The sequence below is a fragment of the Chrysemys picta genome, chromosome 11 (assembly GCF_011386835.1).
Source record: "Chrysemys picta bellii isolate R12L10 chromosome 11, ASM1138683v2, whole genome shotgun sequence".
NCBI lineage: Eukaryota > Metazoa > Chordata > Testudines > Emydidae > Chrysemys > Chrysemys picta.
This window is the reverse complement of record NC_088801.1, coordinates 21,500,872-21,523,680: the sequence shown is the minus strand read 5'-3', so window position 1 is coordinate 21,523,680 and position 22,809 is coordinate 21,500,872. Positions and strand designations below refer to the sequence as shown.

Sequence of the window (22,809 nt, the reverse complement as noted above, 5' to 3'; positions counted from 1 at the left end):
TTTTAACTGGACTGATTTTGTGTCACATTAGACAAAGGGGAAAAACGTGGCAGGGAAAAATGTTTATAAATGCAAAGTATGGAGTTACTGCAATTCTCTAATGGACATATATATATATATATATATATATATATATATATAAAAATTAACAAAATATATGTAATTTAAATTAAACTAAGCTGGTCAATCTTTGTGAAGCATACTTGGAAAAAGAATTGCACTTAGAGCTAGATTCACAAAAGTACCAGGTGCCAAAGTTCAACATTTAATTGACATGATTTGGCATCACTTAGATTTTGTTGGATAAATTTCATGACTGGAGTACTGATATAGAAGGGTAAGATTTATTCAGGAAGGACAGGCAGGGAAAAGCGAGAGACAGGGGAAATACTATGGTAGGAGGAGAAGTCATTTCTAGAAAAGACAATTGAAATGCCCAAAACACAAGATATGGTAATAATGGGTGACTTTAACTACCAAGTTATCTGTTCAAAAAGTAATCAGCAAAACACAAAATTACCAGTACGTTCTTGGAATGTACTGGGGACAACTTCTTGTTTCAGAAGGTGGAGAAAGTAGCTATTTTAAACTTGATTCTGATTAACAGGTAGGAATTGGATGCAAATCTGAAGGTAGAAAAGAATTTGGGTGAAATTGACCATGAAATGATAGATTTCATTATTCTAAGGAGAAGGAGGAGTCAGAGCAGCAGAATAAGGTTGATGGACTTAAAAAAAAGCATACTTTAACAAACTGAGAACTGGTAGGTTAATTCCCATGGGAAGGAAATCGAAGGGAAAAGAGTTCAAGAGAATTGGTGGTTTCTCAAAAAAGCAGTATTAAAGAATTTCAACAACTCAGCCAGAGATTAGGGGTCTATTACAGGAGTGGGTGGGTGAGGTTGTGTGCAGCAGGTCAGACTAGATGATTATGATGGTCCCGTCTGACCAAACAAGACCTCTTATGGCCACAAGCTTTGTTCACCTGTATTTGAATTTTAAAGAGGCCTTTTCCAGAGTTTATAATTCCTTCTTGTTTAACTTTCGCATATTTCTTTTTGCACAATTGCAACTACTGCTGATTTTTTTTACTTTGCTATCCAGTGTAACAATGTAATGAGAGAAACATTCCCTAATTGCATAGACAGAGATCATGTTTTTCTTGTGACCCAGCTTGTAGTATGCAAGTTAGTGACCCGGGATTGCAAGAACCTACTCATCACTGTGTACTTTGAATTACATCATTAAACTATAATGCTTATTAAATAGGGATCATATCATGGAATGAATCAATAGGACTATCTGCCCATTGTGAAATAAACCACTCACATTTCTAATCATAAAAGGCTTTCATCAGATTTATGTGCTTTGTTTGTTAGTTTTTGGATTTCCTCTACAACACTTCATCCAACTTTCATCAAACTCTTGTTCCTTGTCTCCTCCTCTGAAATTATTACTTGGAAAGCAAGAATTTTAAATATGCAAAACTCACTAAAGATAAATCGGAATTAATATAATTAAAAATTAAACCTGACCCATAAGGAATAAACTATTTAATTTTCAGCTTTGTTTTTGATAAATCGTTTGACTTCAAACTTTTGATGTTTCAAATCTATCAGGAGATTGCCTGTATATCTTTCACTTTATCCAGTAGAACAGTGTATGACAACACCTTAAATTTAGATTAAAAGGTAAGTGTGTTTGTTCTTCCAACATATTAACACTTAGAAAGTAGCAGCCAGAAAGGTTACTCAATTATCTCTATAAAGTGACTTGATTTAGTGTCTGACGCCATGTTTCTCAAAGCTGACCCAAGTCTTCATGCCATTGTCACCTTCATAGTGGATCATGGCAGTTTGCTATATATACCACTACGGGATGCTCAGAATCTTCTACTAGTATATCGTTCATCTTTCCATGTTATTAGTAATGTTAGAGTACTTATTACATCAATTCATCATCAGCTCCATTCACTTCCTATTTGCTTCTAGATGCAACTCAAATGGTTTGTTAAATGTAATCTATAAAATCCTGTTTCATTTGGGTGGAAGATATTTAAGAGACTGCTTCTGTCCTTCTGTATTGTCACCAAATTTGAAAGCAACAAGGGCACTTGAAATAATGGGATTTGTTTAAATGCCCTTAACTTGGGAATTCATACCACCTCCTGGTCTGTTGGAGCCTGGGTTTGTTGTCCTCTGGGGGAAGAGTAATAATGGATGTCAGTCTGTAATTTTGTTTTGGGGAAATATTTTGTTTAACCTTTTAATTAAGAAGGTATTAGTTGCCTAAGTTGAGTGCATGTGCCAGAGACAACAGTCATTTGGTATATTTTGGGACATATTCTACTCTCCCCTCTCTTTACCCTTCCCCTCCCCCCCCCCCCCCCCCCCCCCCCCCCCCCGGTATTCAGGTATAATAGCAGCAATTAAGCAATTCCCTTTGAAATCAGTGGAACTACTCAGAAAGAATGGTTGGGAGATGGAGGAAGGGATTTTTTCTCTCCTACTATGTGCATAATAAATGAATAAATAAAACAAAACAAAGTGGCGGGTGCCAACTCTTTAGGTTCAGGATGTACTCTGTGTGGGAGTGGGTGTGTCGGTGGGGAGGGGGTATAAATTCAGTATACTAAGAAAGCAAAATTTGAATGAGTCCATGAATATCCTCTACAAATGTGTTTTAAGAATCAGCTTTGGAAATTATAACAATTTCAGACTTAACATCCCTTACCTTCATTTAGAACTGAGAGAAATGCATTAAAAATTCAGCATTACTGCACCAAATTGCTCAAGCTAATTACGCTGCTTAAGGTAAAGGGTATTGAATTATATTTAGACAGAGTAGCAGATTAAGCAAGAATAAATTTGATAACTACTAAAGAATGTAGTTTTTCAGGATTATGTCTCATAGCTTTAATCTCTTTACCGCAGATGGAGGAAAAATAGATTTAGCTATTATGACGAGCGAGAGAGTGAGATTGGCACTTTGTTTATATTCATTTAGCACAAAATTCTGTTGAGTATTTAGCCTCTGGCAAAAAACTACAAACTGTTTGTTGTTGTTGTTGTTGTTGTTGTTATTAGCTTTCTATTTCAGTAGCAATGCAATTATTTTTAGTATAGTATTTACATAGATGCAGAGACACAAATCCATATGTGGAGTGAGAGAGGCAGAGAATATGGCAGAGCAGTGGGTCTATTGCATATTTACCTCCATGAGTTTGATGAGAATGCAATACTTTGAGAGAGCATAATGAAGCAGCGTAAGGATTTCACATGAAAATAAAAAGTTGATTGCATTATCTACTATCATATAAGATTCCTGCTGTACCAGCAAGTGGTATACAGGCATGTTGGGGACCCAAGATTGTTTGCAGCATACATCATTGCAGAAGCTTGTTATGGTGGACAAGGGGCAGAGCCAAGACTCCAGTTACTTCTGTTTTGATTTTAAAGTGTGATTAGAATTTATTTGACAATTTGAGAAGCATATTTTGTTTTCACTCTTTCATAAATCAAAAAAGAGCTGAAGGATTTCTGCTCAAACTTTCCAAAAACATTTACCATCATCAGAGATCACACGTTTCAGTCTAACATTTTATGTCTTGAAAAACAGAAGTAAATGCAACAGCAATATGTAATGAATATTGTGGCTAAAGCAAAGATATCACACATGGCCGGCGCCCATTATTATATCAGTGTTATATAAAAATAAAAGTGGGTGTGCATTGTTATAAACAAATCGATAAACTGTTTTTGTGAATGTGAGATTTATAATTACTTGTGCCGCTATAATGCAGCTATAGCATGATTGAATTTTTTCCACACCTAGGATTTTGTTTTTTAGAAAGCAGTACATTGGCGTTGATCAGAACCCAATTGTATAACTTGGTAGCTCCAGAGCTAGAGTTTTATTGTTTGTTTTGCTTTTCATTCCCATCTTTAAAAAAATAACAAAAATGAAATTAAATTAAAAAAATTGGGGTTGCACATTTTGAGCTTGCAGATTTAACCACAAGAAAATAAAAAAAAATACTATCTATATTTAATATTTTTTTAAATTACTGGTTGACTAAAATTAATAGCTTAGTACAGTTTGAGTAATCTGATGGATCTAGTTCTACTATTGGTAGAGCTTTTTTTTTTTTTTTCATTTTTACATTTCCTGACTTTTGAGTTCAAATTTTAAACTGTAATGAGGCATTAACACATAACCAGATCCTGAGAGGTGCTGAGTATCTATGACTTGGCCTGGCACCTTCTTCTTTATATACGCACATTATACATATTATATATAATATAATGTATCTGTCTCCGTGATGTAGATATATCTACACTATATCGTTTTATACAGTCACAATATAACTTTTTCCTAACATTCCCTCATCTTGAATTTATTTTTCAGTAGCTTTGATTTAAAATACAAGTTTTTATTCTATTTTATTTTATTATAGTTTTTCCCCCATGTCAGGTACTGATTCTAATGTCTTCACACTGCTGAAAATATGTGTGGATTAATAGAAAGACAATGTGGTTTTGCAAAACTTATTCTGCATATTTTTCTCCTTTTCCCAAGCAAACAAATGGTCAAAACATAGGCATTCCCTCTAATTTATTCACATAGCAGTTACACACATTGTGAGTGGAATTATTCTATTTTTCACAAATACTAAGAAGTCTTGCTGGACTTATTCTTAGCAGTCACACACAATCCCCTTTTCATTTCCACGCATATTATGTGTCATTGGATCTGGCAGAACCACTGATGTGAGGAGCAGCAAGCAAGCTTTCTGCTTTTGGTATTTCTACTGCCAGCCTGCTGTTTGTGAAGTAACTTGGAAGCACTGATTACTGAGGTTGCCCAAAGATGAAGAGATGGATGGAGCAATAGCAGGGTGGATTAAATCAAATTGATTTAAATCATGATTTAAATCACTAGTCAGGAAGACTCTATTTAATCATGGTTTTCTACATAAAAGTGCATTCTTTTTGGTTGTTATAACCTTAATTACATATTCGTCACAACTCAGAGATAGATGTAGGTTTCATTTTTAGAAGGTACACACTATACATTTTTAAACAGTGATTTATTTTGAAAAAGTATCAGATTAGTTTTACAGCTATATCAGAAAATGAATGATTGGTTATTTCATTTAACAAAGGTAATTGAAGCAGATATTTTTGAAGTCATTGGGAGGTGAACTATCTCCAGTTCAATGGGTTAATCATTAACATTTGGAGGATTTTCTTGCCATGCTGTATTAGGAGGAGAACATCATCAGACAGATATTTAAATTTTTATTTAACTAAAACAACAACGTTAACTATTCTGGATTTTTTTCTTCAACAGCAAACATATAATATTTTAACAAAACAAGCATATGTCCTTTGCTTCTCACATTTATCTCCAGACTTCTTCTCCTTGTCCAGATCTATTCCACCTCCAACAATCTTCTATTCATTGAACCTTTTGAAACTTTGCACTTTTAGAGAGAGGTAAGGGATTGACTCTGTGTACACAAATTTGCAGAGGGACAATTGAGTTGAGGTCTGTTATTTCTCACCTCTATATATTATGTATTTATTTAAAAACATTTTTGCTGTTAACAAGCATGTTACCTCTGGAGACACAAATCCACAGTTTGAGAACTGCAAAACTAAACATCTCTAATGGTATCTTCTAGACTGAGCACTGAGTCCCATTGGGTAGATAGAAAGATTAACCCAAATAATCTATAGAGAAGCCTGTGGAACCCCATAAGATTGGGTCCCTAATCCATGAACTATTGGAACTCATTTACAAAACTTTTTTTAAACATTACATGAATATATTGTCTCATACTATAGAATTAGAATTTATAATCCCTATTCAATGATGAGATATAATGTATCTTAATTAAAACTATCTTTAGATAGGTTTTTTCCTCAAAAAACATTTTATCAAAAAAAATCAGATTTAAATAAAAAAATCTTTATTTTTTTAATGTAAAAAAAAGCATTGATTTTTATGCACCCTGAGCAATAGTGGTTCATCCATTTGTAAAGCTCTCACTGCTGCTAAGCAGCGTGACTGTGTTATCAAACCTATTAGTTATGATTTTTCCGGGTTTTTTTCTGTTATGTACAATTACTGTTTTCCCTCTTTTGAAGTGTACTGGTTTCAACTCTCGGAATGGTGTTCCCAGGCATGTTTTTTCAAGGTCTCGTCTATTTGTCTAGGACCACAGGACTGCGAGTCATTCTGCAATCCTTGAAACTGACTCTGCTGTACTTTCAATTTCTTTTTAAGGCTTTTATTTATAATATGCAAGAGGTTGAAATATCTATGTGCTTATCTGAAGCTCATCCAAATGTTTTGAGAAATGTCTTGTGTTTTCTTAGTCTCTCCCCTTCATGCACAAAAGCAAAGCAAATCATTGTCTTTTCCCTCACATCCCTGAGTTCAAGTTCAAGATCATTTATTGTCCAATTTATTTATAAATAGTTATAATCACATATATCAGAAAGGTTGCTTTTACTGCTTTTCAGAAAGACAGAACTAAGATGCAGTATCATTGATTTCCATTCAGGTTTAGCACAACATATAATAGGGTGCAACATATTTATCATAATGAAGATGATGGAATGAGCAAACAAAGAGATGGTTTCAGAACAATGTGATGGTTGTTCAGAAGGATAATGAGGTCATTTCCTACTGTGGACATGAAACCAATGTAGTGTGTGCATTAGAGCACCTCAAAATATATGAGAAGTTTAAATTGCCAGGTAAATATATAAATAATTCAGTAACTAGTAGATTTTCCCCCCTACAGGGTGCATTGTTTTATTCAGTTTAGAAGAGGTGAATATAGAAAGTGACAGTTTGTAACTAGTATAGTAATGAAGGAGATTTGTTTTGAGAAGTACACAAATTCAGAGCTACTATCCTATTCACTGTTGAGACAGCCATCTGTGTTACTGCAGATATAAACCAGTAAGGGTAAGTCTATACTGCCTCCCCTCCCCGTCCCTCCCCTCACCCCCCCCCCCCCAAAAAAGCCTGTGACAGTGAGTTTGAGATCCTTCCCTGTTAACAGATCTCAGAGCCCTGGCTCCAGCCCAAGTGGGAATGTCTCCACTGCTATTTTGAGCCCTGTGAGCCTGATTCAGTTGACCCAAACTTGGAGACTCACCACCATAGTGATTTCCATGCTAAAAGTACAATGAATGTTCTACAAGGGCATTTGGTTGGTTGGTTTTGAATATTGTGGTGGTGCTCTGTTGTGAAATGAATGGTGATTCAAAGCTAGGTTCCATGCACCTTTGGATCTTAGCCTTGTTCTTCGAGGGAGCCTCTGTATTGCCCTTTCCTGAGAAGGAGGCACCGACTACAGCCCAATTAATTGCTGCCTTCTAACTGGCACCAAATCCACAACTCTTCATAGGGAAACAGGCAAAAAGCCTATTATTGTTGTTATTAATACTTATTTCTATTATTATAGTGCCACGGTTAAGATCATGTTTCTATTATGCTCTGTGCTGTAGAAATAACTCTTCTTCACATTATATTGTCATGTGAGAAGTAGGCATTGCACTTGAAACACCAGTGCATTTGCGAGATTTGTCCCTTCTCTAGTGCTTCCTGTCCTTATGATTAGAGCTCTGTGCGGATACAAAATTTGTATCTGCATGTGATCCACAAACATGGTCCATGGATATCCACATCCGCAGATGCAGATATAAAATGGATATCCGCAGATTTGCAGGGCTGTACATATGATGAAAGGAGACATGGAAGAGAGAGAAGATGTGGGGAATGGCAGCTAGGAAGGTACAGGTTCCTCGATATTCTACAATTCCACTGCTGTGTAATTCACTGTATTGCCACACAGTTATGCTCCACAACCCCAGGTGTCATTTGTTTCCATCTCTGATCGTTGCAGAGAGAACTTGCAAACAAAGTGTAAACTGGTGGAGTGTTGCTTTTGAAAACCTGAAAAGAGCTGAAACAGTGAGTGATAACTCAGAGAAGGGTAGGAGCTGGGGAAGGAAGAAAGCCTGAAGGAAAAATGAGAATTGTGATGGAAGAATATAATCTTTGGGGGCTGAACTGTGGGGAGTAGTCTTTCAGGCTCTAAAAGGAAGCTGCGGTCCAGGAATGATGATGTTTGGCAGGACAATTTTTTTGGAGGCCGCAGCATTGGTTGTGAGAACCTTTACTCTGTGGGCCTGATAGTGTCAGAGATCTCAGGTGTCTTAATTTATCCCTGTGCTGAATATGGTTGTGCATTTTCCATTGTGCTAGGCTCTATACAAACACACATAAAAAAGATGATCCCTGTAAAAAGAGTTTACTATCAATAACGTGGTCAGCTAAATTCTGATTCTGTAATCTTTGTTACTTGTGCTACTGTAAAAAAAATCAGAAAGAATCCAGTTTGATTCTGAGATCTTGAGGTAAGCTTTGATATTAATCATCATCTGAAATGGAAAGGACCTGTTAGCTGTCTAACCATATATCTGTAATTGCAGGATTGTTTTCTAAAGTACATTTAGTGTTTTTTTTCCACTCTTATTTAAATGCAATAGGTGAGAGGGCTTAACATTTATGATAGCTAATAAACATTATTTTAAGATACTGTTTTTGTGACTATAATTTTAAATTAATTGTATTTCTTTGCTAATTTTTAACTATCTCATTTTAATATGCTTCTCATGTCATTTGTACCATGCACAATATAATTAGTGATTCTGGACTATATCATGCCACCATTTTTTTACACTGAACTGAATGGTGAGTTTGAGTTTTTTAAAGAATAAGCTTAATATGATCAGTTCATTTTAACACAACAAAAGTAGCTTCCTCTAAACTATATGTATTTAAAATATTATTGTAATGTATTTTTTATTTTTAAAAGTCTGCTTGGATGCGAGATCCTTTTGACCTACACTTAAAATATATTCTCATTTGTTGTAAGATATTAATAACGTAACATAATTTTCATTTGGCTTCTTTGCAACTCCACTTTCTTTCCAAGGTACCACATACTGCAATATTAAATGCTCAGTGGAAGCTACAATTACCAGAACAATTAATTTTTAGATAATTATTATTCAACAAAAAGGTACCCCTGGCTTTACATACTGTTCCAATAATGCTGATAACTAACAGATCATTTACTAAATCTGGAAAATCAAATCTTTGATTCTCATGGTAATATTAATAATATTCAGTAACTAGAAATTGAATTATTCTTGTCATAGTGTTAAAGTCATGGCAAGATGGTCTTCTATTTACAAATGCAATTTAGTCTCATGAGAAAGTAATCTTGTTAAAATATTGTCAAGTTAATTGAAATTGATTTGTGTTTACTAAACATAGTGAATGGTAATCAAACAAACAGGCTTAAAAGCTTTTGTGGTATGTTTAAGTCTTTGATAGATTTCTGTTAATCTTGCACGGGATGTTTCATTTTGGAAAAATAAATGCACTAGAGGTTCTTCAGGGCTCGTAGCCCATCATTGTCTTTCTTTCCCCAAAATGGATAAAACTGAAATATAGAGTAAATTGCCTTCTTTTGTGAAATGTTATGTTTTGGAATATCTGAGAGCATCTAGAACTTTGGATTACTTTTGCATTTATTATATCTGTCAATATACATAGTACATTTGCTTCTAGCTGCTTAATTATTTCACAATTTTGCTGATCTCTACTATTTGTAACAACCTTAGCATCTACATAAATGAAATTCTAATAGCCTTTATAGAAGAAAGAAAAAATACAGTGAAGCAATTTAAAAAGCAAGATAAACACAACACATAAGACACATACATTTTTGGGTTGATGCACTTAATTGCATAAGAATTTCATGTCTAATCAGCAGTATTGGCTCCCTCAAGGCACATATTTTTCAATACATTAAAAAAATTCTCTAACAAAAACAGAACAAAATCCAATGCAATTGCACATTTGCTGGAATATTTCACATCTTTAGTTAACCTGCTCCCTCATGCCTTACAGTATTCATTAGCAGATTTCTCTGTTTATGACTGATATTATATGGTAATGGTTATGGGTTACTAACAGATGCAACCACTGAAATGAATTAGAATGAAAACTTGTTTTACAGAATGCCCCACTGGGGACCTACCCATCAAGCTCACCCTCTTAAAAAATAACAAAGCAAAAACATATCCACAACACTTTATTTTCTTTCAACAGAAAACTTTTCTTTACCGACTATGGGAATGTTGCCAAAATTGAGAGATGTGACATGGATGGGATGAATAGAACAAGGATAGTAGAATCTAAAATTGAGCAGCCAACCGCTCTTGCAGTTGATCTGGTCAATAAATATGTTTACTGGATAGACATATATCTGGACTACATAGAAGTTGTCGACTATCAAGGAAGAAACAGGCATACAATAATTCAAGGCCGACAAGTAAGTATTTATTTGACGATTCAGCTAATATAATAAAAAAGTAATAATATTATTAAAAGAATGTGCATAGCATTAACAAATATTTGTCGTAAAATTCACTATTTGTGTTTGGTCCAAATGAGTCAGGTAATCAAGAATTCAGCTGCATGTTCTATTTTATGTGCAGTTTATTTCACCTTACAGTCTATGGGCCAGATCCTGTGCTGTGACTCTTGGGCAATGAACATGAGAGACAACCTAGGAAAGGAGAAGAAACAGAGATGTAAGGATCTCAACAGGGGGAAATGGAAGGACGTTATAGAGTTAGAAGTACGTCTAGGCAGGGGATAGCATTAATACCTTAGGAAGAAGAGATATAGGGGTGAGGAGATGCATCCGGATAACACCAAAGAAGGAAAGATGATTAGTGAGATATGCTCACCAGTCCAGGCCAGTCTGGATGAATATAGAGTGATCCAATTCCCATTGAAATCAGTGGGAGTCTTTGCATTGATTTCAGTAGGAGTTGAATCCAAGCCCTTAAGCCATGGGACTGTGATAAATCTGCTGAGCAGTAATACATCAGCATACAGCAGTGTGGTGTGTCTGTTGCTGCCCCTCTGGCTTCTGACTAGAGTGTAGTACGTTGCCAGGGAATGAAAGATTCTGTGGCAGTTGGGAGGACAGTTGGAAACCTGAAGGGACAACGACAAAGGCAGCTGTTCCTAGCGGCTACTCACAGTGACAGTGCTGGGGCTCCTGGAGTTGCCCATGTGTGGCTGGGTCTATCTCAGTTGTAGATTGACTAGTCTCATGTACATAGAGTAGTTAAAAACATGTGACTTCAGAATGAGCACATTACATGTCCATCTGTGATATCGATTTCTCTCCAACAAAGGGAAATTGGCATGAAGCAAGGGCTTGAAATTGACCAGCTCAACCAAGAGACAACAGGATATTTTAACTTTTTGATTTTTAAAATATAAATACAGGAAATAGCAAAGAGATGCCCATGTGGGCCGGCTGAGAGGAAGATATCAGGCTTTTCAATTTCTGTAATAGACTGCATTGGCCATGGCCTTTGGCCAATTGTGCTGGAAAGGAGGTTCCTGTAAATTTGAATCCTTTCAGCATCTGGTGCTACTGGCACATTCTGTCACTATGTAGTTAGATTAGAAGGTGGGTCCATCTTTAGCAGTAACTGGCACACAATTTTTGCAGCTTACTATCACACATTTGGTCTGTTAAAGTGCCTTAGCAAAGATTACAATTTGGCCTGTTTTATTTTTCCTCTTGTCCAGGGAGCTTAGATGCTGAAGAACAGTTCCTAAAACAGAACAGAGGAACTGCTTTAATAAGCAATCTAGCTAGATAAGAATGGAGAGAATATAAAATGCGTCCTTGAATGCTGGTTGTTTGAGGGAGTGAGAAGTAGCAAAAAGTTAAGCATTCCAATTGGCTATTAGGGCAGCCTGTTAAATCACATACAGAAGGAGCAACCTATCAATCATCTCAGTCCACTCTGGTGATTTCAATGGATTTCATTGGAGTTGTCAGTTTATCCCAGGGCTGAATTTGATCCAGTTACTGGGAAGCTGGACATTACTGGAAAGTTAGGGGCTAGAAATTATTATCAGGGGAGGAGGTTACATAATCAAATAAACAGAGAGAAATTTTAGATGAACATATAGACATATTTAAACACTGGGAAATGGAATTCTATTTTTTGCTCTTATAAAAAAGTCTGTTCATCTCATAAAAATTATAAAAATGGATTCCTTTAAATCTATATAATTCAAGTATATTAACTGGTATTCTTTGTAGATATTAAAGTCTTGATCCTGAAAACAAGATTTGGCTTATTGCTTACTGGCATAGTCATGTGTAGTCTCTTTGGCTTCCATCTCTTTGGCTTCATTGGTAGTAAGCTATATGTCTTTTCATGTTTGCAAGATACTTGGGGAATTGCATTTATGCTTAAAATCCATCACAATAATGCATAAAACAGATAAAAAATAATTAAAACATCATAAAATACATCATAAAAATAAGTTGCACAACTCCAATTAAGTCAGTATAGTACCTCACAATGGGATGCAAATGAATAATAAAACGTTAAGAAGTGGGCAAATGGGGGGGAAATAAATTATAATGCACAGGGCTCTATTCCTTCAATATTAAAATATTTACAAATATAATATAATATTTTCTTGGTAAAACATTGGCATTGTAATAGTTTACTGCAAAGTGATGCAGATGCATCATTATTTTCAGTGTTTTCTTCTCCACATTCCCATAACTATGATTGGACTAAATCCTATTGAGTCTTAATCAGGCAAAACTTTTATTGATTTCAGTTTAGAGTTTTGACTGAGTAAGGTCTGAGTATGGATGCCAAGATCTGGCCCGGTGGGAGTAATTTTCAGAAATGGGTGAGATTTTAGTGGTACAAAATAAGAATTTTAAGAAAGGTGTCTGTGTGTCCAGCATAACATTGAGCTGAGTGGATACATCACAGTGAATAATTCCTTGATTAATAGAATCAAATATTCATCTTTTGGAATATCTACCATCAAATTGGAATTTCCTTGATTTTTTTTTTCAAAATAATTATTTTATTTTATTTTTTTAAACTCTTTCAGTTGGTCACAAAGAGTCTCTGGAATATTGGATGTTTGATATTCAAGTTGTTTGATAAAAGTGATTGGTTAGTTAACTAACTTTGTGTCCCTGTTTCTTGACTGAATGAATGCACTTCCACACATGCATAGATACACACATTAAGCCTGAATACTATGAATACGATGTTAGAATTTATTTTTAGCAAGCATTTATTCCAGTAAAATACAGCCACCCAAAAATTCACAGAAAGTCAACACAAAAAGGAGTGCTAGGATGATGTAACGGGGCATTCACCTGTGGAGTGCCTTTGAGCAACTGGATGGGGTACTACTTCCTTTTCTCCACCTTTGCTCCCCCTACAGATTGCTGGCTGACCTTGATCAGTCTTCAAAGGCTTGGCCCTCTGGCCAAGTCACAAAGTCCAAATGAAACCCTTTCTGGGTATTAAAGAGTTTGGTAATTAAACAGTCTATTTGCACCCACGAGGGTCTCAGCCCCATCTCTGGATCCTTTAAATTCATCCTTTTATTCTGACTCCCAAATAAGGCTTATCCCCTTCTTGGGGTTTATGCCACTTTACTTGTGGCTGGTAGGGGAACCCAGGCCCACCCACTTCTTGTGGTTCAAACCCAGGGACCCCATACACAGCAACTACATACTGTTCACTCCAATCCATCACAGCTATTTCCCTGGGGCTCTTCCTACAAGGCCCCTTTTACCTTCTCAGGTTCTGTTCCCAGGTCAGGGGGGGGAGCACCCTTCTTCATACCTCTGGTCCTAGCCAGAAACTGATCTGCAAAGGCCCTGCAGCTCCTTTTATCTGAACCTGCTGGATCATTGGTTGTCTCTAGCTCTTCTAGTCCTAGGAGGACCAAGTCTCTCTAGCTTCCACGATAGCTGCTCTCGTGAGGCCTCTTTGAGTTGGACCCGCCTCTGCTGCTGTTTTCCTGCCATCTCACTGCTTCCTAGCGCGGGGTATAGAAGAGTAGTGGGTCCTCCAGTAGGAGCCACAAAGGCCTGGTACACCCCATTTAAAAATTTAAGAAAATATTTATTGAAAACATTTTACAGCATTCACTTAACTCTAATTATAACATTATTCAAATAAGAAAGTGAGTCACCTTACGTATTGTGCATGCATGATTCTTCCATTTTGTATGTAGATAATAGCCTTTTACTACTCTATACTGAATGCTGTTGCTATTATTATTATTAATTTATTATTTATTACTCATTTAAAACATTTCCTGCACTGAAGAGTTTACAATCTAGAAGACAGACACAGCTAAGACAAAAAAAGGTCTGTGAGACTTATAGAAGTGTGTTTAGAATGGGGTGTGTGTATGTATGTATGTGTATGTGTGTGTATATATAAAATATTGATTTTTTTCTGTCTTTACATAAATTTAATTGTAAAACATGAATTTTAATCAAAATATTATATTGCTCTAGTGAAAAGAAACCAGAAATCACTTGATGGTTAGGCTTCACTGAGATTTTAAAAATATTTATTGACTTTTTCAAAAACTGGTTCTGTTGTACAGTTCAGTCTCTATATATTACATTATTATTATTATTTATTATTATTTATTTTCTAAAGTCATGATAAAAATAGCCATGTTTTTTCTCTTTTTCAGGTTAAGCATCTTTATAGTTTAACAGTATTTGAAAACTATCTATATGCAACTAATTCAGATAACTTCAGCATCTTACAAATAAACAGATACAATCGCACAGATGTTCAGTCACTGATTAGACTTGAAAATGCAAGAGAGATCCATGTCTATCAGAAAAGAATGCAACCAACAGGTACGCTCAAAATTCTCTTTGTGGTACACTCTTCTCTGGAGCCAGTTCTGGTGTAACTTCACTGAAATCTTTGCGGTTATGCTGGGGGCTTTGTTCTAACAGGCATGTTGATAGGTATGATTTTTATGTAGAAAACCCTTATGACAAGTAATGGAGTTACTTATGTAACTCTTCTGTGCATCTGCTAGGAAAATAGATATGAGTAGAGAAGGTCAAAAACGTTCCCATGGAACAGTTTCCCATTGGAAAATACTGATTGGACAGACTCAGAAGATTCCACTGGAATGAGCTGATTCTGTTAAAACTTTCAATAGAAAGCAGGCAGCCTGCAAGCTTGCCTGCCTGTTCAGTTTCCTGCCAACTTGCAAGCCAGCCCACTCGCTTCTCTGTCCTCCCAAGCCTCCAGATTCCATGGCAGTGAGCCTGGTGAGAACTGAGGTTCCCAGTGATCCTCAGTAGCCTGCCTGACGGGCTGCCATAAGCTAGGTTCCCTGGGCTCCAGGGCTCAATGGGTGGCTAGCTTCTTGCCTTGCAGGATCCCAGGTTGCCCGCCTGGTGGGTGGCCAGGGAGCCAGGATCCCCAGGCTTACAGACTTCCCAGCTGGTGGAATATCTGAATCCCTGGCTGGCTGCCTGGTGGGGTGCTGAAGGCTGGAGTTCCCTAGGATCCTAGGATCCCCAGAATCCCTGGTTGGTCAGCTCCTCAGGCTTCCAAGATTTCCAGGCTGCCTGGCTCCCCAGGTGTCCACCTGATGGGCAGCCCAGGACTCCAGGCAGCTGGACACCTGTTAGGAGGGCAGTCAGCAAGCCAAAAAAATGTTTCAATTATCCTAAAATGGATATTTCTCACCTTCCCCTCACACATTTGTTTTGAGTTTTTTTGTTTTTGTTCTAATTCAAAATGAAAACATTCAAAATCTCAAACTTTTTTGTTGATGGGAAAATCCCATTCCTGCACATTTCTAATTACGGGCCTGATCCTGCAGACCTTGCACACACAAAATACCGACTGATTTTTGTGGAAATTTTGGACATGCAGACACTGAAAGGTAAGGCTCTAATTTTGTAAAATGATGGTTTCCCAAGAAGAGCTATTTGATATCATTCACATGAACAGATATTGTTGCTTTGGCTACTCTAACATGGGAACTGGCACACCAGTTTTACAGACAATGTGAACTTTATTATATAATTGAACCGTTATGTTACAAAGGATTCTGAAGCTGCATCAAACTCTCGCTTGATATAGATTGGATGAACTGATTTTCAACCCATAGTTGAGAACATTGATCTGCAGATGCCATCCACGAAGAGCATTGCAAAGAATCATAGTTGTGTAGGCTGACCTCTTGTCCTCAGGGGGGGAGCAAGGAGGTTTAGCATACAGGATATATGATTTTGATGTAACTTTTGTTACATCCTTTGTGACTATGTGGTATTCTCCTGTGCTCTTTGTTATACTAGACCAGTTATGTTCTGAATGGACATGTTTCTTGCTCATTAAGATTTGCTGCACAGGCTATCTCAGCTTGGTTAGGTTTCTGTTATACCTTTAGAATATGGAACTTGAATAATATTTTATTTGTTAAGAAAACAAAAACAGAAAGTTGGGAATAAAAAAGAAAATAGGCTTTGAGCCCTGCATAGGTGTGCTAGAAGAGTGAAATTAGAATATAGGAATCCTGTCTCCAAGCTCCCTGTACAAGAGGAATCCATAATCTGGCTTACTGAACTAGGGAACTAGTGGAGGGGTTAGCATTCAGATGAGGCATATCTAGAAAGGGTAGGGAAGATCATGATCCTGAATGCCAGAAAAAGTGCTCTGAAAAGAGCACTGGCTGTGTTTTCACTTAGATATAGCATGTCCTGCTGTCCAGCATCCATCATGTATCCTCATTTTTGTGCAAAAACCCAAGTGCTTTATGAATGCTCCCATCACTTTCTCCTTGATGAAGATGGCAAAGGATCTCCCCACAGGAGACTGTTTCTTTGATCTCCAGCACCCAGGATTCTAATGAAGCCTGTCTGGTATCCTTCAGCAGTACTTACCGTATTTGAGCACCTGGTTTTACATTGGTTCCATGGCACTTGTTTTTCTCAGCACTTTGGTACTTTCTCTTCTTAGCACTCTCGTGCTTCAGCACCTGTTTTGGTTTGCAGGTATCACTAATCTTTTTCAGAATCCCCACCCTCTTCTTTTTTTGCCCCTGCTGTGGCATTTTTTCTGGTTTCCTGGTCCTCTTGTGGCAGCACTGTGATCCTCACCCCAGTGTCTGAGTCCCAGGAGCTCCAGGGCAAAAGTTTGTTGAGCATCCAAACATCTTATAATTTGTTGTCCGTCTTTGTACTTGATCTTCTTTCACTCTTGCGATTCCCTCAATGCCGTGAGTTGTGGCCAATGACTTTTAAGGACCTTTTGCCCCTTATTTCAAGTATGGCATCTAAAGAGGAAGGAAGGCCACTTTGCGACTTCCACCTTTACCGGTGTGGCAGAATAATAGGCAGAATAATGTGGCAGAATCTCAAGGAGACTTCTAGAAGTCTGGCATGAGGCCAGTCCAAGATGCTCAAAGCTAAAACCTGAGTTGGACAAGATCAGTGAGCACCAGGACACCAATGCTGCATATGTTGACACAGGCATAGCTTCTTCTTGAGAACAGCTTCCTCAGCAAAGTGTTCTCTGCTATCACCAGCAAAACCAAGTCTTCACCAAGCATTCACATCTTGCTATTTTTGAGCCTCAGCTTTGCAGTTGGAAGCACTTAGCTTATCAGGTGAGTGTTCCTCCATATAAGAGGCACCCAGATGAACTGGGGTTCTCTTTTTGATAGTAGATACTTTTTCTGCTATAGAGAAGAACAAAGGAAGTGTCTCAGCAGGGGATGATCTTTCCTTTAACTGGTTTTATACAAGCAGTCCAAGACAGATTATTTTAAATTCAAACTACAAGAACCTACAAGACCCACTATTGAGAGGTTCCTAGACTAGAATCCCCTTCCCCCCCCCACACACACATACAATATTTCTTTTGTTTGTTTTAAACCTACTGCCTATTAATTTCATTTGGTAACCCTAGTTCTTGTGTTATGAGAAGGAGTAAATAACATTTCTTTATTTACTTTCCCCACACCAGTTATGGTTTTATAGACCTCTATCATATCCCCCCTTAGTCGTCTCTTTTCCAAGTTGAAAAGTCCCAGGCTTATTAATACCACCTCATATGGCAGCTGTTCCATACCCCTAATAATTTGTGTTGCCCTTTTCTGAACCTTTTCCAATTCCAATATATCTTTTTTGAGATGGGGCGTACCATGGATTTATATAGAATCTGCACTCAGTATTCAAGATGTGGGCGTACCATGGATTTATATAGAAACATTATAATATTTTCTGCCTTATCATCTATCCGTTTCTTAATGATTCCCAACATTCTGTTAACTTTTTTGACTGTTGTGCACATTGACTGGATGTTTTCAGAGAACTATCCACAATGACTCCAAGATCTCTTTCTTGAGTGGTAATAGCTAATTTTATATGCATAGTTGGAATTATGTTTTCCAATGTGCATTACTTTGCATTTATCAACATTGAATTTTACCTGCCATTTTGTTGCCCAGTCACCCAGTTTTGTGAGATCCTTTTGTAAATCTTTGCAGTCTGGTTGGGATTTAACTATCTTGAGTATCAGCTGCAAATTTTTCCACCTCACTGTTTACCCCTTTTTCCAGATCATTCCAGACTCCTGAGGGACACCACTATTTACCTCTCTCCATTCTGAAAACTGACCATTTATTCCTACCCTTTGTTTTCTATCTTTTAACCAGTTACCAATCCATAAGAAGACCTTCCCTCTTATCCCATGACTGCTTACTTTGCTTAAGAGCCTTTGGTGAGGGACCTTCTCAAAGACTTTCTGAAACTCTAAGTACACTATATCCACTGAATCCCCCTTATCCACATGTTGTTGACCCTCTCAAAGAATTCTAGTAGATTGGTGAGGCATGATTTCCCTTTACAAAAACCATATTGACTTTTCCCCAACAAATTATGTTCATCTATGTCTCTAACAATTTTGTTCTTTACTATAGTTTCAGCCAGTTTTCCCAGTACTGAAGTCAGGCTTACCAGCCTGTAATTGCCAGGATCACCTCTGGAGCCCTTTTTAAAAATTGGTGTCACATTAGTTATCCAGCAGTCATTTGGTGCAGAAGCTGATTTAAATGATAGATTACAAACCTAGGACCTAACTAGAATGTTTGCCGGCCAGCATTTATACTTGACAGGGGTGGTATGTGCCTGTCAATAGGTGGCCTAGTTCACACTCTACCCCACTGTCTGTACCCTCAAGTGTCAATAAATCTAAAGAACTAAGAGAATTACTAAGTAGCTAGAAACCCTGAATAAAAATCCTGGAAGATGATATCTTCAGACAGGTGGAATTAGAAGGTAAGTCTTTTCCGTTATCTTCATTATCAAATATTTTCATACCTAATTTTGGATACTCTTACTGTTAATTCAGAAGTATGCCTTTAAAATGTAATATCAAGAGAAACGAACATTTTGGGCAAACTGTGGCTTGCTCTTCATAGTGGTGCAAATGTGGAAAAGAGTGTGTGGGGAAGCCTTACTGCTTTTGTGTACATGGATGTGCCAAAATCCCAGTCCTGTCCTCACTGAGCGTAATGACTGGGAGATAGTAGTAGACTCCCCCACAAGGATATAGAGCCAGGGTGTGGATCAATACTGAGCTTAGTTGACATGGAAGGAGCACACGCTGCAATCTGTTAAATAATGTCAGTCTCCACTGTGATGTGCTACTTCCGCGAATGCTTCTCAGGTCTATTGTTCATATAGAGTGCTGGCGTACCTACTCCAATGTGGAATGTGGTTTAATAGCTACATTATAGCATTCTGAATTTATATACCTGTCTGTTTGGGGCATCATTTTTAAAAATTCTGACCTCTTTTATGACTGTATGCTGGGAAAAGATGGATTGTAGCTCAGATTCACTTTTCTGTCTAAACTCTCAACATGCTGATGCATATAATTATCCTGCTTTTAAAAGATTTCAAGCATGCTATTTTTCATTTGTTGTAGTCAGAAGCCATGCATGTGAAGTAGACCCATATGGAATGCCAGGGGGATGTTCACACATCTGTCTGCTCAGCAGCAACTACAAAACACGGACTTGTCGCTGCAGGACTGGCTTCGTCTTGGGAAGTGATGGCAGGTCATGCAAAAGTATGTTGTTAAAATCAAACACTTTGCTAGCAGCTAATATTTCAGAGTAGCATTCTGAGTGTTAATTAACATTATCATCAACAACAATAGAAATAACATAAGTTGTTAGGTAAAATTTGCTTGCAATATGCACCTGCCATTTTGCTCACATTCTCCTTTTATTCCCTTAAAGCTATCTGACTAAATTCATTCTATAGAAATGGGTAAATTTAACCTGAGGCACTATTGACTAAAATTAAAAACAACAACAACAAAACCAAATCCTTCCAAATATTCATTTAGTAACTTTTACTCTCTGTTTATGTGGTGTCATAATACATCAGTAGTGCAACAGAATTAAATACTTTCACATTAATTTTTACCCACAGCGGGTCAAATCCTTCTCACCATTCTGATTCATAAGCAGTCCCTCTGTGTGAATAAGTCAAACAGGGTTTTGTCCATGATAGTTTGGAAGAACACGTTGATTTGAGTAACATAAGAAGTGCAAACATTTTTTGAAGCTCAAATATTTCTTCTCTGAAAATTCCTGATTTGGGCTGGGACCAGTAGCAGATGGAGTATTCTGAGAGAAACACAACCTGTGGATTATCTGATCCAACCAAAATATGAGTCGTAAAACTTTTATGAGAAAGCTTGGTTTTCTGAGATTTTTAGTCTGATCTCTTGGCCAAAGACATTTGGTTTAGTTCAGATAATAGTGTGATGCGGACCGCACAAGTAGATAGATGCTCGTATTTTGACACTTACAGGTAAACTAAACTGATTCTCAAATGCTTTTGGGGTTTGGGCATCATCAATAAAAAATCTGATGAAATTTTCAAATAAATAGTTTATTCTTTCTTCCCACCCTGTAACTGAATTTTATGTACATCAGCTAAAACCAAACAGATTTGATTTAAAAAATCAACCTAGAGCTCTAGAGGCATTGATGAAAAGTTTTGCCATAATTTTTTTCTTATGTTTGCAGCAAAACTTTGAGAGTCATTTGTGTGGATTCTTAGCACTGTCCAAATGAGATAAAGATCTTTTGATTTATTGGTTTCTGCCTGTCTTCAGATGAAAGATTTTGAGTGGTCTGTTTTGAATTTGCTGAAGTTTTCTGTATTGTCAGATTTAATGAATGCCACAGTCACTGTCTACAACAGCCTTGACAGAGCCTAATGAATTGTAAAATTAAATGCCTACGATATTATACATGCTGTTTAACTTTGTAGCCAGTGTGATCTTATGATCTGTCATGTTTTTGCAACGTGGACTGTTACAGACAAAAGAATGATTAATTAGATATAACCTAATCACAGAAGTTATTTGTATTTTAATTAAGGTAATGTAATTAGCTAGTCTTTTTGAGTTTAGATACATTCAGAATATTTAAGGGTTTAGTTTTTGGTATTGAATAAAAAACCTCTAATTGTGCCGGTTAATTAACAAGTGACATTATGCAGCATAAAGAAGATTAGGCGGCAATGGTTGTTTGCATTTTGCAATCTTTCTTCTGCAGGACCAAAGAATGAGTTGTTCCTGTTTTATGGGAAGGGACGCCCGGGAATCATACGAGGAATGGACCTGAATTCCAAAGTTGCTGATGAATACATGATCCCCATAGAAAACCTGGTCAACCCTCGTGCTCTGGACTTCCATGCAGAGACCAATTACATCTACTTCGCTGACACTACAAGCTTCCTGATTGGGCGACAGAAAATTGATGGCACAGAGCGTGAGACAATCTTGAAAGATGGTAAGTGATGGGAGGTGATAGCAACAGCAAAAGGATGTCGCTAACGAGAGGGTGAACTGATCCATATAGAATCCAAATCAATGAAAAGCCTCACCCAAGCCTGTAACTGAACCTGAAGCCAAACTAAACCTTTTTAAAGTTGGAGAAGTTTAAATGATTTCCTTTCCCCCTTCCTTTCCTGTTTTACAGCTCTGCATTTGCATTTTTCTGTTTCTTGAGGGATAGCTTTCACAGATGCTGAGCACCTGCAGCTCTCATTGTCTTCCATGTTTTCTCAGCGCCTGTGAAAATCAGACTGGAGATATTCAGGATCTATTGTGATCTACCTGATACCAGATAGTTTGCAGTTAATTATTTAATAATAAAATAAAGTGATGCCAGTGGAAAAAGGTCAATAAATTGGGCTAGATCAAGCCCAAAGTGTCCAAAACTGGTAGATGCCCCTGAGTGAAAAAGGTTTGCTAAGAAGAACATCACAATCTTCCTTTTGGCAGAGGCCTGAAGAAAGATCACAAAATGGGACTGTTGGCTGGTGAGGTGATGTGGCCAGAATGCCAATGAGGTGATTTGGCAGCCTTCACTGGTGGGGCTTTAGTCAAGTCCTGGCTGTAATAAAAAGCACTCTGGACTTGATTCTCCACTGTCTTTGAGCTGCACAGACTGAGCAGAAAGGCCAGTAGGCTGTTGGTAGCCAGTTGCGGCTCCCTAACAGGGTCACATGACTCCAGCACATTAAGGCTATGCAAGGGTAAACCTAATTTATGCTACTAGCATGAAGTCTCTCAGGAATCTTATGCTAATAATGGGTCATGTGTAGCTCTGCTCCGTATGCATCCTCCCCTTCTCCATGCCCTGCCCTTGAACACCCCCAATATACCTCCATTTCCTCCTTACAATGGGGAAAGGGAAGATAGTCCTGAAGTGACAAAGCCACCCCCACCAGCTTTATACAAAGTTTCCCTGCACGGGGAATTCACCAGTGGCTTTCTCC

General features: G+C 37.4%; 1 protein-coding gene across 1 annotated transcript in view; it reads left to right on the top strand.

Moving 5' to 3' along the window:
- Positions 1–22,809, top strand: part of LRP1B (LDL receptor related protein 1B) — a 1,261,104-nt gene that overhangs the window by 656,802 nt on the left and 581,493 nt on the right. Inside the window, exons 8-11 of the mRNA XM_065561615.1 lie at positions 10,203–10,425; positions 14,664–14,835; positions 19,934–20,077; positions 21,582–21,818. Of these exons, the coding sequence (XP_065417687.1) occupies positions 10,203–10,425; positions 14,664–14,835; positions 19,934–20,077; positions 21,582–21,818 (776 nt within the window). The remainder of the gene's footprint in view (positions 1–10,202; positions 10,426–14,663; positions 14,836–19,933; positions 20,078–21,581; positions 21,819–22,809) is intronic.